Source organism: Gekko japonicus, unplaced genomic scaffold, assembly GCF_001447785.1.
Source record: "Gekko japonicus isolate JY-2015 unplaced genomic scaffold, Gekko_japonicus_V1.1 scaffold814, whole genome shotgun sequence".
NCBI lineage: Eukaryota > Metazoa > Chordata > Lepidosauria > Squamata > Gekkonidae > Gekko > Gekko japonicus.
In genome coordinates, this window is record NW_015169799.1 from 746,336 (window position 1) to 763,860 (window position 17,525).

Below are 17,525 nucleotides of genomic sequence, written 5' to 3' on the forward strand. Positions count from 1 at the left end.
CCAACAGCAGAAACTCATTCGGATTGGCTACATTAGGGGTGTGTGGCCTAAAATGCAAAGGAGTTCCTGCTACAAGAAAAGCCCTGGGTTTTGGCAACTAACAAGGTAAACAGAATAAGAAGCAAAAGGTGGGTGTGGCTGGATGAGCACACTTCTGGTAACATGGGGGTGTGGCCTAATATGCCAATGAACTGTGCTGTCAGGGGTGTGGCCTAATAGGTGAATGAGTTTCTGCTGTTGGGTGTGGCCTATTATGCTAATGAGTTCCTGCTGGGCTTTTTCTACAAAAAAAGCCCTGAACAAGTATATATTCTATTTTTTATGTCCCGTATTTCGAAATATACAGCATTACTGAGCAACAAACCATATTTCATAGCCATTTTGGGCATTATGTAAAAGCAAATCCATATGGGCCATTGAAATTCTCAGAGCCTCCTCTCTCACCTCACCTTATTCCTCCTCACTCCTCAGTGCAAGATAGTCAAAATCCACAGTTTGAGAACTACTGCCTTAAGAACTTCAACAACCTCCATCCCACCATCAACCTGAGTCTGGATCACTCCCGGCTGCAGGCTCACTTTCTGGATGCCATTGAGTACCTATATGATAACCATATAATACTATCTTACACTAACCGCTGCATCTATCTATAGATTGATATATATATCTAAGCTTCCAGCTACAAGAGAACATTACATGATCCATGTTTAAGTCCCATGGTACAATTTCATTTTTGTTCCAGTTTCTAGTACAAGGACTCATATTTAAATTATTTGTATCAGACATTCTTAGGGATGCAAGACTATACAACAAAATTAAGAAACAGGTTGACAAGACCAGACTGGTCCCTAAGAATAACCAACATACGACAGATCCAGAAGAGAAAGTGACAGAGCACGAGTTCTAATTGTCTGCTCCCAGCAATAAAGATATTCAGTTAGGTTTGAGTCCAGGAGCACCTTAGAGACCAACAAGAGTTTCAGGTTATAAGCTTTCAAGAGTCAAAGCTCCCTTCATCAGACACAGTAGGGCAGAAGTGGAGATCTGAGCCCTTTTATCCAAGTCAGAAGATGAGAGGAGTGTTGTAAAGTTTATGTAAAGGATGCAAAGGTACAATGTATATTGTAATCAGCTTCATTAGAAGAGAAGGGAAATGCTTGGGGAGCAGAAAATTAGCATCTGTGGTGAGATAAGAATCCTATTTCCATATTCAGCCCAGGGGGCGGGTGTGTGTGTGTCCATTATTATGAACTTGTGAATTAACTTGAGTTCAGCAAGTGTGATAAATTCAGATCAGTTACCACAAGTTTGGAATAATGGATCCCCCAGGGCTGAATAGGGACAAAGTGATTCAAAGATGTATGAAGCAGGATTTGGGCCATGAAATACCATAATTTTAGGACAGTTTTAATCTGTATAGATTGGATCCAAACCCCATGAAAAGAAAGGATTTTACCCATTATGTTGTCTATCTGCAGCCCCCTATGCCCCTGCAAAGATGCTATTTAAGGGTTGGGAGAGCTACCTAAACAATAAGCCAAGTGAAGTGAAGCTGAGTTGAGATAAAGGAGAGGGGGAGGGCTGCTTCCCCAGATCCCTTTCCTTGCTGCAGCTCTCCATGCTACACAGAATATTGTTCAAAAGGGTTCCATGATTCTCAGCTGTAGCTGGGGGGGGGGGCCACAGGAGCTGCTCAGGGAAAAGGAAGGCAGAGAAATCTGCTGCTGTGAACTCCTACTTGCAGGAGTTTGAGTCCACACATCCGAAAACTATTTCTCATTCTGGTAAACTATACTGCAAGAGTGAATATGCTTTTAGAACTAGGTTTTTACACAAAAATAAATATAAAAGTTGAAATCTACCTCAATTTCTTGGTATGAGCTGTTGATCATGGCAATCAGCATGTTGAGTAAAACCACAACCATTGTTACATTATATATCCCATATAACACATAGCCAATATTCTCGATGAATTTATGATCATACTTGAGGACAACTGATGTGACCTCTGATAAGCCAAATATTGACCAAAATAAGGTCTTAAAGCTTTCTTCAACTCTGCAGGGAAGAAGAGAACATTACTGAATTCTATGTCCAATACTTCCTATTTGTTAATTATATTTAAAACAGTATTTATAGAGAAATCAAATAACCCAGGGCAGACAATTAATCAAAACAAGATCTAAATAAGAATATTATTTCCCTGTTTTTGTCTGTATTGCTAATGGAACACAACCTGTCATTTTTAAAAATCCATGTACACTAGAATGCTGCCTTAAAGTCAGATTATCTAAATATGTAATAGAGGAAATGGCAACATATCAAAAGCTACCAGGAAAAGAGTTATTGGCAGGTTCAGATGTAACAGCCAAACCATGATTAAATTGTGGCTTGGAATCCTGGGATATAGTTAAGAGCGTAAACATCAACTGGCATTTGGACATGACAACAAATTATGGTTTACCACAAATCCAGAAGTTTTTTATTAGTTGGCTGCAGACTGAAAAGTGGGAGGGAGAAAGGAAGCATGTGAATCCAACAATGCCCCAAGAATGGTTTGGCCATTATATCTCAACCTCACATTTTCTTTTCTCTGCAGGGTTAATCAGTGTTTTTTAATCAAATTATTTTATGCAAAACGAGCATGCACATCTGCAAACTAATGGTCATATCTGAACATACATATCAAATGTTTATCCCACCCTTCCCTCACAGAGCTCAGGGGGAATAAATGATTATTTCTTCCTCTATTATATCTTCAAAACAATCCTGTGAGGTAGGTTAGGTATAAAGAGATTTACTGGCCCAAGGCACCGAGTGAACTGAATGGTGTTGCACTCCACATAAAAGGAAAGCTTCATGGCTTGGGTTGGCTGCTGACTGAACCAGACCTCCTGGTGGATAAACTGGTGGCTGGGGCAATTTTTACCAGCTTTGACTGGTAAGCCAGCTGCAGCCCTTCCTGGGCAGGAAAGAGCTTGCCACTGTGGTTTAGATGACAGCAATGAGCTTTAAGTGGGCCGCCCTTAAAGACTGTCCTGAATCCACTGTTGTACAGAATCCTGCAGCCTTAAAGTTGAACATATGGCATGGAGTGGGTTGTAGGTCCCTACTCCAGTCTTGTTTTATCTATACTGGATCCCAGTTTGCCTCTGGCCTTAATTCAGGGTGCTGGTACTGTCCTGAGGCCAGCATGCCTTAAGGACGATTTCCATATGAACCCACCTGACCACTCTGATTATCTTCAGAGGCCCTACTTCAAGTACTCCCACCATCTGAGGCTAGTCATGTGGCAAAAAGCCTCCTTGGTTGTGATGTCAAAACTTTAAAACTCCCTCCCCAGGGAGATTTGTCTGTCTTCCTCTATTGTTGTCTTCTGCCAGTGGGTGAAAACATTTTGGTTTGTTTGGCATTCCCTCACTAACTCTCATTAGCCCTCCTCCCTGTTCATGTATTAAATACAACTGATGTTTTAATGTTTGTAATGTTTTAATGTTTGCCTTCTTGGGGATCCTGAGTTGGGTGCAAAAGCGCATTAAAATGTTTTTAAATACATAATGAATTTTTGTGGCTGAGGAGGGATTTTAATCTGAGTCTCCACACCCTTAGTTCTACATTCTAACCATTACACCGTATTGGGTGTAGAGTGAAACATGCTTCAGTGCTTTGATTTCAATGGGCTTAATGGTAGGTAATTATTTTGAATTATGTCCAGTGGCAGATGCTGCCAAATAGGGCTGCCAAATCCCCCCGGGGGGGCGGATTTCCCCCCCCCCCGCTTTGGAGGCCCGATTTCCGCCTCAGCGGAATCGGGCCCCCGGGGGAACCCCACCGGATGTGACGTCGCACGCTGGGGGTAGGGTCACATAAAGTTTTCCCCTCAAATGGCTGTGGCCCCGCCCCCAGCGTGCCCGGCGTCATGACGTCACATCTGGGTGACGTAGATGCGGTGCGCGCGCACTGGGAGCTGCCCAGGAGTCCCCCGCCAAGGAGGTGAGTGCCATTTGGCAACCCTACTGCCATCCCTTGCTTCACTGCTGTGGCCCCTGCTCTGGAGCTAGAGGAAATAACCGTCTTTACTTTTTTACTTCCCCAATTCTCCTTAAAAAATAGCATGGAAATCTACACATGCCGTAGAGGACTTCCTGAATTCTCATGAGAGTATTTCCCCTCATTAAAGTACAGTCACCATTTTGTACCCCTGGCAGGAAACATTGCAACCAGAAATGGTGGCTGAATTCTCATGAGAAGAAGAAATCTTATGAGACTTTGGGAACTAGCAAGCACCGCTTTTCTGTGCTGCTTTTAAAGCAGATTATCTTCTCTGACTGTTGGCTGACTGGCAGTAGGAATGAATGGGAGATTTTCATTCTCCAAAATCTTCTACCTGAAGCAACACCTCAATTTGTGGCATTATAGAGCCAGGCCCAATATTGGAACTGTGTGTAAAAATTAAAAATGGGAAGATTAAATCATCAAATACAACTATTATGTACGCAGGAAGCGAATCATGCCATCACCAATATTCTTATTATTTATTTCATAATCACTGTACTAAAGAATAAACAGACATGTAGAATGGTTTGTAATCTAACATAATATTGCAACACAAATGGAAAAAGGGAGGAGGAAAAGGCAAAACAAGCAATGCACAAAGCTCACACTTTTCACATGACAGAAAAACAGAATAAAGGAGACACACATTTTATGCCCCTACTCAGTCAATAGGATAATGAACCTCTGCAGGAGGGCAGAGAGCAAGACAAGCCCTAGGTGGGAAGCTGAATGGTGACTGTGAAAAATCTCTGCGAAACATGGCTCACTTTTCTCGCTGGGCCAACTGTTACCGCAGCAGGCTAGATGTCTGGCACAGGTGTGATCTCCCCTAGCTTAACAGGTGACATCTGTGATTATTAATTGTGGCTTGATTATGCACTGTAAAATAGTGGAGCAGTAGAAATTTACAGAATAAAACACAGCCATCAGCACAATGAGGAAATAGTATAAGGACGGAATCAGATTCTTATTAGCAAGCAAATATTAAAACAATTTTGGAAGCACAGAATTGTTGGCTTTTAAAGAAGGATTATAGGTGCCAGGGAAACGAAACCATGTGAAGACAGCCCTAAGGGCAGAACAGGTGCTCAGCATCATCTGATCCAGGCACACAATGCACATCTAATGGAGGAGCCCTAGAACAAGCAGGCAATGATCAGTACAGGACGAGAGCGAGTCAACGTGCAGTTCACAAAGAATCTGAACGGATAAAAATTTGCTGGACTCAAGTGTAATACTCCTGGGTTCTGAATAAAGAACAATTCAGACAGACACAGACATATTCATCTCTCAAAGACTGAAGCATCAACTAATGAATTGCAACATGTGTGAAACAGTCAATACAGATGAAGTAATACAGAGTGAACGTTTATACCAGACCACCTAAAACACAATTTTTTTTTAGTGGAGCCAGTTTACCATTTCAGCAATCACAGGACAGATTCAAATAACCAGCAGCCACACAGATGCAGTAGCATGTTTCACACAGGAAGACAGTGTGATGGTTTCTGAGTATGTGACTGAGTCCTGCATTACTAATCCTTTGCTTTCTTGGATTTTTCAGTTCTGTGGAGGTGTTAATAACACAAAGCTTAACCATATGACCAGAAGCTACTAGCAACCATCTCTCCATACAATGAAAGAGCCATACTGTTGGTTAAATAGCTGCTTATCTGTTATTATGTGATGGGTGCTATATGGTTTCTGTATTAGTGATCAAGTGGTACATATAAATCAGTTCTTACTGCAAATCTCAAACTGATTGCACCAGAAAATAGGGGTAAAATAACATTGTCCTTATTTTATATAAATCTAATTTTTACTTACGTTGTAAAAGCTGGATTTACTTTGGCTCCAAGATAGTAGGAGTACAGTATGAACATCCCAATCATAAAAGCAAGGAAAACCATAATAAAAAGGACCATAAACTTGAAAATGTCTTTTACAGTCCTTCCAAGTGAAATCTGCAGTGGTCCAAAACTCTCATTTGCAGGCAAGATGTAAGCTATCCGAGAGAAGCTAAGCACAACAGCTATCGCATAAAGGCCTTCTGATATGATCTGTGGATCAGATGGAAGCCATTTATCTCGAGCTGTAAGTAATAAGATAAATGAAAAGCTCAGTTACTTCATCCATCTTTCATTTGTTTTAAAAAAATAATCTAACATTTGGCAGTTGTTTTACATACGTATTGTTATAAAGATAAATGTTTATGGATCTATTTTTTAAATTAGAATTCACCTACATTCTGGGCAATGTTTTCTTAGTCAAGCAACAGTTTATTAATCACCTTCTTTATATGCGCAGGCACACTCATAAAATTGCTTTATTGAAAGTTAACTGTCCCTTTTTAAAAATAATTTTCCACATGCTTTTTAAGATGGCATTGCCTTCTGTAAGTTAGAGTGGTACAATGAGCAACAAAAGTGCACTAGAAATCTAATGAACACAAAGACAAATAAAAAGTTGCATATTTGAAATTCTTATTTTTAGTAATTATGAATTTATAGTTAAAGATTGGTAGTCATAATGCTGTTTCTTTAAAATAATATCTGCCATTTTTGCAGATCTGAAAAGATCAGTTTCTTTGGGCTCACCGTAAGTAAAATATTCTATGTCTGGAGGAAGTGTCACCACAGAGAGGTCTGGTGCATCAATGTTTTTGTCCACATATTGCTGGGCTTTTGTGGCCTGCAGAAATGCTAACAGCCTGGCCGTGAATGCAGCAATGAAAATAGATAACATCCCAAAATCCAGAACATTCCATAGTTGCAAAATATATTCCCTGGGTCCTTCCAACCACAGTTCCTTGCACTCAGACCACATCATACCTGAAACAAAATGCAAAAGTAACATACTGAAAAGGTTACTAAAATCAGTTTTGGCATCCTTATATTACAGAACTAGAGGAAACAGAAACTACACCTATCACATCATAATCAGACTCTTCAAACCTACTGCTAGGGTCAAAGCTCTCCAGAATCACTAACTTGAAAACTTTGCAAGATATGTGGTGATGGGCAAGAAATCAAGTTGATATATTCATTCGTTTGTTAAAATATTTATAACTCAACTTTCAAATAAAAAAATTTCTCCAACATGGATAAATCAGATACAACTCATAAATTCAAGGACAGAAATCATCATAAAAGGGGGGGGGGGTGACTCATAAAACATAGAAAATGTCCTGACCTGGATAGGCCAGGCAAGCCCAATCTCATCAGATCTCGGAAGCTAAGCAGGGTCAACTCTGGCAAGTACCTGGATGGGAGACCTCCTTGGAATACCAAAGGCAAGAGGTGGAGTCAAGCTTTATTCAGCCACCTCTCTGAATATCCTGCAGGCCCCCAGTAGGGGTCAGTCACCAGAAGTCACCATGAATTCCAGGTCACATGCATGCACGCACATGCACATATGAAAAGTACCCCAAAAAACCCAAAAATATTCAACTGCCAATTAAACCAAAAAAGCACCCTTGTGGCAGTGGGAGGAAATGGCCACTGCAGGGGAAATGGCTGCTGTATGGACAGGACCCCAAAAAATCCAAACTTTTCCATCCACATGGCAGAAATCCAGACTTTACTGTGATCTGTCTCAAAAACTTTCAGTGAAGCAGGTTTTGGAAAAAACAGGAGAAAAGCCAGGGAAACCCTGGGAGGTACATAGGGATGCCAGCCTCCAGGTGGGACCTGGGGACCCCTTGGAATTACAGCTCATGTCTAGACTGAGGTTCCTGTCCTCCCCAGGCTCCATCCCCAAATCCCCAGGAGTTTCCCCACCTGGATCAGACAACTCTACGTCCCTTTCCCCTGCTGGTGACCAGGGAGGACCTGGCAACCCTAAACTGATACACAGTGAGCCTACTACAGCAGCATAGCAATGAGAGTGTAAGAGTGTACTGTGTGGGGGTGTTATGGGGAAACAGTATATGGCAGAAATTTTACTACAGGCCTCTTGTTTACATTCAATAAAAACCCAGAACCAGCCCTGGACGGAACTGTTATATAATGTCAGAGACAAAGTTCTTTGGCTGGGATCCAGTGATGCTCAAGCAGGAACATAAAGAGTGCAGTTCTGCTTGCACAAGAGCTTGTGAAACACCGAACACTTTCCTCCCTATATATAGTACCCTGAAATGGGCTGCACAAGATCTTGCACAAGCAGAAACATAAGTGGGGATACATAATTTTGATTTAGTGCAAGTAGCTACCATGGTTTTTTTTCTTGCATTTCCACTTATACAGGAGCTGTAGCATAAACAGATTTTTTTTTGTACTGGAGGTAACCCTTTGGTTCACAAATGGATCACAAGTCAGTAAGTATTCAGTAATCATAGGCATGTGTATATATGTATGTGTTACTCAGCCTTTAGTCTCTAAAAAGTTGGGTTGTGCATGTTATACTCTGAATCAAAATAGTATTTATTATTAGTTGTATATATATATGAGAACAATCCTAAGCAAATCTACTCAGAAGTAAGTCCCATATTATTCAGTGGGGCTTACCCCCAGGAAAGTATCCTTAGGACTTGTCTAGAAATCATATTGGTTTCTGAACATTGCTAGCAAAGTATATAGGTGAAAATTCTGTGGAAGCTAACTAGGTGACACTGAGATTAAGCAATATACATACCAAGTACCCATACCATGATCAGCATCTCAGTCCAGGTGAACTGAGTAGTCTTAACCCTAAAGACCTGTTTAGGGTAATCAGTAACAGTCATATTTGGTAATATGGAGATGCCTTCAAATCTGTCTGAAGCATTAAATATTAACAGGCACAGGAAAATAATGAAGGACGCTGCATGTGCCACAAATTTCATAAATGGACTTCGGAGAATTTTTCCAAGCTGAGAAGGCAAAGCAAAAGAAGTGTTTTTTTAAAACAAACAAAGAATGCATATTTTTATTTTCATCAGATATCTCTGAGGCAGAAAATACAGGCATATAACCAGGGCCTTTTTTGTAGAAAAAGCCCAGCAGGAACTCATTAGCATAATAGGACACACCCAACAGCAGAAACTCATTAGCATATTAGGCCACACCCCTGAAAACACAGCTCATTAGCATACTAGGCCACACCCCCATGTTACCAGAAGTGTGGTCATCCAGTCACACCCACCTTTTGCTTCTTATTCTGTTTACCTTGTTTGTTATCAAAACCCAGGGCTTTTTTTGTAGAAGGAACTCCTTTGCATGTTAGGCCACACACCCCTAAAGTAGCCAATCCTAATGAGTTTCTGCTGTTGGGCATGGCCTATTATGCTAATGAGTTCCTGCAGGGCGTGGCCAACTCGGGAGCCAGCCGGAACTCCGTTCCTGTGCGTTCCTGCCCAAAAATAGCCCTGCATATAACACTAAACTTGTGGCTAGAAAGTTATAATAATTCCTTTACACAAGTTTCGGAATTCGGAAACCACCTCTTCAGGCGATGTTCTGCTCAGGGTTTCAAGTGCACCATACCTGATTTCTGTACCAATTATCTTGAAACTGGTCTCCAAATCATTGAACTATTTACTTCTATTCCCAACCTTTTGATTTTTCAGCACAGCTCCCATCAAGAAAAGAAAGTAAAGGAGAATTGAGTAACTTAATAAAATCTGCATAATAAACATCAACCCTATTTGTGTCACTACGTTTACTTTACTTTACATTTCGATTTCTACGTTATTAATATTACGGGAAAGTTGATTTTTTTTCAAGTTAGAAAGCTCATAACCAGATAGTTTTCAAGATTTAGTAGACTGTACAAGACTATTCACTAAGTTTGTTAAATGAACCAGGGGAAAAAACAGCCTGGCCATTTTTGTTTGCTATATTTGGTTGGAAGGCAGTTACCAGAAAAGCAAATAGCAAAGCTGCTTTAAAAAAAAACAAACGTTTAGCTTTTTAAACGTTTTATACCTTAGGTGAACACACAGCTTCTGTGCCAAGCTCCACTGCTGGACACAAGAGAAGACATTGAGCTCTACCTTGGGCTACAGAATTCACAATGTATCCCTAGGCCCAATGTGTCCCTAGGCCCCACTCAGATGCCAGGATTTTTTGGCACCTCTATTTTAAGACTACAAGGGATGAAGGAGGTTTTATTTCCTACATTTTCATTGCCTAAAAGTTGCAAATAATATGTTTACTATTTTAATAGTGCATTTACTACATTTACTTTTTATCAACAGCAACCAAAGAGCTGGTTGTTAGAATAACAAGAAACGGTTAGAACTTTTATTGGAAGTGTCACTAGCAGCTTTCTTTGTGGGGGATTAGCTCATTAAAATATACATCTTTGCTGTCCTTGCCCAAACTGCTCAGAATCTGCACTCCGAGGATTCAGTCTCATGCACATAAATAGCCCTGTCACTTAAAGCATGAAAGGGTGGAGGCGATGGGCATGGCTTATGACTATCATCGCTGCTCAGAACAGATTCAAGGAGGCTTCAGAGTTCCTCGTTTGTTGGAGAGGCACAGAAGGTACAGTTGCCAACTCTAGCTTGGGGAAGTTCCTGGAGATGTAGGAGTAGAGCCTGGGGAGGACAGAGTTTGGAGGGGGGAAGGGAGTTCAGTGGGTATATGATTCCATATAGCCTACTCTTCAAAGCTGCCATTTCCTCAAGACGAACTGATCTCTGTAGTCTAGAGATCAGCTGCAATTCTGGGAGATCTCCAGGCCACACCTGGGGGATGGCAAGTCTAAGAGGAGGAAGCACATGTTTCCTCTCCACTTGTGTCCAGTTCCAGTGGGATGCAGAGTCCCAATAAAGCCCACTTGGAGCTAGTAGAACATGCATGTGAGGAGGCTTGCCCCTCCCATCTTGGAGCCAGGCACTTGGCAGCATAAGGAGGAGCATGCTCCCAATAATTGGTGCAGCAAACTGTGATGTCATGAGTGCAGTCATGAGGGATCCATTGCCTGCCTTGAGCACTATGGAAGCAGAGTTTGAGTCTAGCCCATTCTCTTCAGTATCAGTGAATAAATACTCTCTATGTGCAGAGCCACCTGCCTGATCACAGCTTATGAGCCATCAAGCCAACTGCAACCCACCTGCCATAGGATGTAATTGTCTTGTAATTGTCTGATGTTTGACAACTTCTTCCCTGACTGTACTTTCCTGGCAATCAATAACTACAGGAGATTTATCAAGACAAAAGTGGGGTTGATGAAATGGGTAACATTCAACTTGATATATCATAAAGGTGGAAAAGCCCGTCATGAGAGGAAAGGGCACAAATCGTAGGATGTATTCTCCATATCATCCAAGCAAAGTAACTATATTATACTTTCTTTTGGGAAATTTATTTTAAATTGTTCTCCTTTAGAACATAAGGATTGTAGAACACTTTGTACCCAGAAACATACTATCAAAATTAAAAGTGATCACAAAGATGATAATAATAATTTGGTTTAGGGCTCAGAAATATGGACTTCAGTATTATTTCTTGCTCATGTCAGAGGAGTACCCACGTCAATACAAGACTTTAAAAACTGAATCAATTTGCAAAACAAAAAACCTTGTACCCTGCTACATGGTGCAATCCAGTAGCCAACAGCAAGAAATGGAAGGCCCAAGGCAACCACCAGCACAACCAAACACTTGATAGCTATGGCCTGTTCCCGTAGTCCTGACAGATTTTCATACCAGATAGTCAACAGCTGTTGCTGACAATTTGGATGGGCCACAAACTGCAGATAAAAAAGAAGGAAAACCCAGTTATATTGATGGTAAAGTACATGTAATTATTCTGTTGTCTCTTGAAACATATCTTCCTCATTCTCTAAAAATATGGTTAATAGGATAAAGCTGTAAGCTAAATAAAACATTATTCAATTGTGAATAAAATCTCAGTTTGGAACTTTCATAAAATCTACATAGATATGTGAATAAATTTTGCCACAACTATTAGAAAATCAAAACTTTAGTACCAGCCCATTGCAAAACTTGCTGTTCTCTGACAAAAAGTTACTGTTGTAGGCACAAAAACAACACAAATGGAATTTGTACATGGAACAGAGTGCTTATTCTCCTTAATGTGTGATGACAGTCCTCTCTTGCATGTTCTCCTAGGCAGCAGCTGGCAACCCTGAGAGCATTTAGGGGGTGGGGACTGGTGCACCAGCGTCAAACCGGTGTACTGATGTCACTTCCTATGAAAACTGGAAGTGACATCATGGGATACAGTAGGATTTTGCAAATCCTAGAGTAACCCATGGCATCACTTCCAGTTTTCACTAGAAGTAACATCTGTGCAAAATGCTGGTGTGTGCCCCTCCCCTTTTCTCCTGACAGTGCTCTAGGCACCAGCAGGTAACAAACCAAACATAGCAGGAGATGTGGCAACCTTGCATCCTCCTCACACATATATTCTTTCACAAGAGTCAGTATTACTTTTAAATGGAATACAGGGGGAGAGGGCAAAAGAGGACAGAATTATTTGTTTCTTCCCACATAATATACTGCTGGACTACGATCTGGGAAATCCCCACACTGCCATGGTAGCTTGTGCCATTTATACAATCTTAGCCTAACCTACCTCACTGCTCTGTTGTGAGAATAAAATGGAGGAGAGGAAGAACAATGTTGTAAACTGCTTTGTGTTTCCATTGAGGAGGAAAGCAAGGTGTAAATATCTAGAGTGAATAAAATCTCATGTACCTACTAAGATACTGCTGTTACATATATGCTCACCCTGAAACCGAGTCAACTCTAAGGCTGCTGTAGCCACTTCAGAAAAATAAACATTAGCTGAACAATCTTAGAAGAAATAAAAGAAACAAACACAAAGACAAATGTACATAAGCCCAATGCATAAATAGGCTTACATACACCTTTTTCTGTGTGGGATTCCAGAAGAGTGGCCACCTCAAGCACTTTGTTGTGCAGTCTGCAGTTACAGACTAAAAGATGCAGAAAATGCTACTATGGCTGCAATACAAAAAATTATCCCCAAAATCCTACTGAACATGGTGGGAAGTACTTCTACATAAACACAGGCATAGGGTTAGGCTGAAAAAAGTCATATTAAATTTTAGCTTTTGTGGGCTTGAGTTCACACTAGCAGACCATGTTATCTATGATTAAGGCCAAAGCACCAAAGAAAAACCCAGCCAAAGCAATACAGCTTTTCCAGACAATGGCAGCAATGTGGACAGCAACTCTTTTGTTATTACCTTTTCTGTTTATACCTGTGACCTAGAAACAGATGAAAACTCTGAAGAGGGATCAAGCCATGGGGAAAATCTCACTGGAGACTTATTTATGGTAGCAAAGAACTCCCTTCTGATTCTGTTGCTGCCAACACAGCTCCACTGATGGTTTTATAAGATTCATTATCAGCTACTAAAGTTACATATTAACAGTTGCCACGGTTCTTAAATCTAATACCCTTAGCTAGAAAGTAATACGAAATGACAAGCTTCCCAAAATGGCTTTTCCTCTTGTGCTATTTTAAGCTTCTAACAGTTCCTGAATGTACAGATTGTTATCACCATATAATTTTATACTATTATTAGCCTTGTTTATTTGGAGTGTCACAGAGTTGCTAGCATCACAGTAACACTTTCATAGGCTCAAATGAGATCCAAGATGTATTTTCAGAAAATAAAAATATTAACAGTTTCTCTTTTTGTTACAAATGGGAATTTGGTTTTAAAACTATTTCATATGTGTGATTTTCTCTTTTATACTTAAAAATGCAGTAGGACACAAAAGCATTTTTTGTGCAAAAAAAAGAAATATGGCCAACAGTTTTAAAAGTGTTTGCCTAGTGGGAAGCTGAAATCCAGCTATTGAGGGCTTAGGTGATTAGTCAAACAAGTCAGCCTATAATTAGTGGAGGAATCTGTAGTTAAGAATCATGTTCTTTCCCTGTGTGGGGAAGGATTTTCTCCCACATGATTGAAAAGTGCATAACTCACAGTAAAATGCTATGCACGGTTACTCCAGTCTGAGCCCACTGACTTCATTGAGGATTAGTAAATCTTGAACACATAATATCTATACTGTGCAATTCTGTGTAGTTACTCCAATCTTAGCCCATTGATTTCATGGATATGATGGGTTCAAGACACTAATACTCAGCCCTGCTGCACTACATAATACTACAGAATGCTGTATAGACCATGTGATTGAGTGTTTCATTCTTTGTCTCGCAAAGTCGACATTTGCTGTTATCACTGGTCTTCCAAATCTTAGGCTCCTTCTGCGGTGACAGCTTGCTTTGGAGAATCTGAGGAGTCAAGCCTTAAGGGCTGACTTCGCAGTTGCACGCATTCCCTCTGCATTGTTTCCCCCCTCATCCGGTTTATTTATTTGTGTATTCTGTATGCATTCTGCATCTACAAGCAAGACCCACATTTTTGGCCTAATTAATATGGATTCAACAAGAGACCAGTTTTACTGGAAGATCCCAAGAGGAGGAGAAAATTGCCCCCCCCCCGCTTCAGTTACCAGGGCATCGCCAGCACACAGTCCCCAGGCTGCACAAGAGATCTTGGCAGGGAGATGGCATCGCCAGCACACAGTCCCCAGGCTGCACAAGAGATCTTGGCAGAGAGATGGCTTTGGAAGGTGGCAGGGAGATGGCAACGAGTACATGGCCAGCCAGCTTGGAGGCAGCCAGCCCCACCATGCATGTAGAGCATTAAAAAAAAAACCATCAATAAAACTATCAATGAGGAAGGGGAGAGCTGAAGAATATTGAACGTTGCTGGCATTTTCCTCTGATGGGGCATGAGAACACAGAGAATAGGACACTGTGCCTTTAAGAGAAAAGGAGGAAGTCACGCTGACGCCCTAAGAATGCACACAAACAAACCTCACAGTTCAGTAAAAACTTTTCACCAGTGTTCAGAGTTTTATGATAAACTCATCCCTGAGTAAACTCACCCCTGAATTTTATAAAATTAAAACTTTTTTTTTTGTGCAAAATGTACTTGCTCACTACAGAGCTTGAACTCACAACCCTTGCATGTTGAGCACATTTCTTAACTCACTGCACTAACTAGCTGCTTTGTATGAGAAGAGAAAGGCAGACCCAACACCTACCTTCCTCTGTAAGTCTGCAAAAAGAAAGGGAAGGGAGGGGAAAATCCAAGCCCACACAGATACATTTGGGATCAGAGAATCCCCTAGTCCTTTATAGTTACTGATTCCTTCTTATGCTGCTCTTTCTGGCTTTTTAAAAGTTTGCCTGAACACAATCCTCTTTTTTCTTTGGAGAAGGAGGGAAAGAAAACAGAATGGAAATAGGGGCAGGGGGAACGGACAGAGATCAATGAAGCCACGTCAAGTAGTCTGCTTATTGTTCACTGTGAATCAGTAGCAGAGAAAGCAAAAGGTCTGGCGCAAAACCACATCCAAATAGCCTGGGCCAACGTCATGATGACTGCAGAGTCCGCCCCGAATGGCCATAAAACAATGCAGAAGGTCCTAAGTAAACCGATGCACAAGGAGAATGAGAGCGGTATGCAGTGCAGAGGGATATTTCTGTTCCAGTGTGGCTGTGGTAAAACTGCAGAGGGAAAGACGAGTGCAGAATCTCCCTTTGTTTTCATACTATTCATTTCAAGTGCCTGCTTTTGTGCAGCTAGAATGAATCCTTCCATTTTTTTCTTCAAGTGCCCATTTTGGAACCACTTCCAGGTATTTTCACTATCAATTTTGTTCTCTATTTCTTTCAAACATTGCCCATGCAAGTGCTTTTCCTTCCAGCTGTCAAAGTAAGTTTTGAATTTAATTTCAATTTCAATTATTATTATTTATTAACCTTTAAGTAGAAATACATTCTTTGGATGCTATGAAATAAGTCTAAAGATTTTCTTTAATACTCCGGTTGGGCAGGTTATATATATCTATATATATTTTGCTTATATTATATATATTCTTGATTTTTCACTTCTATTTAAATATCTTTATTCTATCTTTTCCATCTATCTTCATATCTAATAATGATTTTATTACAAACATATGTTACCAGTCTCTTCTTTTTATTGTTTTCTATTTTAATTTTAATTTATTCTTAATTTTCAGATCTATAATTGAAAAGTTCTTTCCATTTTTCTTGAAATTCTGAGATTGGCCTGTTGTATATACAAGGTGTTAGTTTTGTCATTGTCACATATTCATATATTTTGTTCTCCCTTTCCTTCTGGAGATCTTTCTGCCTTCCATTTTGCTGTGAATATTACTCTTTCCACCATTGTTGTTGATGTTCAGTTGCACAGTCGAGTCCGACTCTTCGCGACCCCATGGACCAGATCACGCCAGGCCTTCCGGTCTTCCGCCGTCCTCTGAAGTTTGCTCAACTTCATGTTCGTTGCATCTATGACACTGTCTAACCATCTCATCCTTTGCCCTCCCTGTCTTCTTTGACCTTCAATCTTTCCCAGCATCAGGGTCTTCTCCAGTGAGTGCTCCCTTCTCATTTGGTGGCCAAAGTATTTGAGCTTCAGTTTCATTATCTGGCCTTCCAGGGAACAGTCAGGGTTGATTTCTTTGAGGATTGGCTGGTTTGATCTTCTTGCAGTCCAAGGGACTCTCAAGAGTCTTCTCCAGCACCATAGTTCAAAAGAATCTATTCTTCGGCGCTCGGCCTTCCTTATAGTCCAACTCTCGCAGCCATACATGACTACTGGGAATACCATTGCTTGGACCATGCGTATTTTTGTTGGCAGGGTGATGTCTCTACTTTTTATCATGCTGTTTAGGTTCCCCATCGCTTTCCTCCCAAGGAGCAGGCGTCTTTTAATTTCATGGCTGCTGTCACAGTCTGCGGTGATCTGGGATCCCAGGAACGTGAAGTCTGTCACTACTTCCACGACTTCCCCTTCTATTTGCCAAGGAGTGATGGGGCCGGATGCCATGATCTTAGTTTTTTTGATGTTGAGCTTCAAGCCCACTTTTGCGCTCTCCTCTTTTACCCTGAGCAAGAGGCTCTTGAGGTCCTCTTCACTTTCTGCCATCAGAGTGGTATCGTCTGCATATCTGAGGTTGTTGATCTTTTCCCCAGCAATCTTAATTCCCGCTTGTGATTCATCCAGGCCAGCATTTCGCATGATGTACTCTGCATATATATTAAATAAGCAAGGTGACAGTATACATCCTTGTCGTACTCCTTTTCCTATGCTGAACCAATCAGTTGTTCCGTATCCGGTTCTAACTGTCGCTTCTTGGCCCTTATACAGGTTTCTCAAGAGACATGTGAGGTGGTCTGGTACTCCCATCTCTTTAAGGACCTGCCATAGTTTGTTGTGATCCACACAGTCAAAGGCTTTAGCATAGTCAATGAAGCAGAAGTAGATATTTTTCTGGTACTCTCTTGCTTTCTCCATAATCCAGCGAATGTTGGAAATTTGATCTCTAGTTCCTCTACCTCTTCGAAACCCAGCTTGTACTTCTGGTAGTTCTCTATCCACGTACTGTTGAAGCCTAGCTTGTAGGATCTTGAGCATGACCTTGCTAGCGTGTGATATGAGTG

The 17,525-nt window shown here is 40.9% G+C and overlaps 1 protein-coding gene across 1 annotated transcript in view; it reads right to left on the reverse strand.

The window, feature by feature from the left end:
• The window catches only part of TRPC3 (transient receptor potential cation channel, subfamily C, member 3), a 52,987-nt gene that overhangs the window by 16,036 nt on the left and 19,426 nt on the right, over positions 1-17,525 (reverse strand). Inside the window, exons 3-7 of the mRNA XM_015417094.1 lie at positions 11,569-11,733; positions 8,689-8,905; positions 6,654-6,887; positions 5,884-6,148; positions 1,863-2,058 (exon numbers count right to left, since the gene is read on the reverse strand). Of these exons, the coding sequence (XP_015272580.1) occupies positions 1,863-2,058; positions 5,884-6,148; positions 6,654-6,887; positions 8,689-8,905; positions 11,569-11,733 (1,077 nt within the window). The remainder of the gene's footprint in view (positions 1-1,862; positions 2,059-5,883; positions 6,149-6,653; positions 6,888-8,688; positions 8,906-11,568; positions 11,734-17,525) is intronic.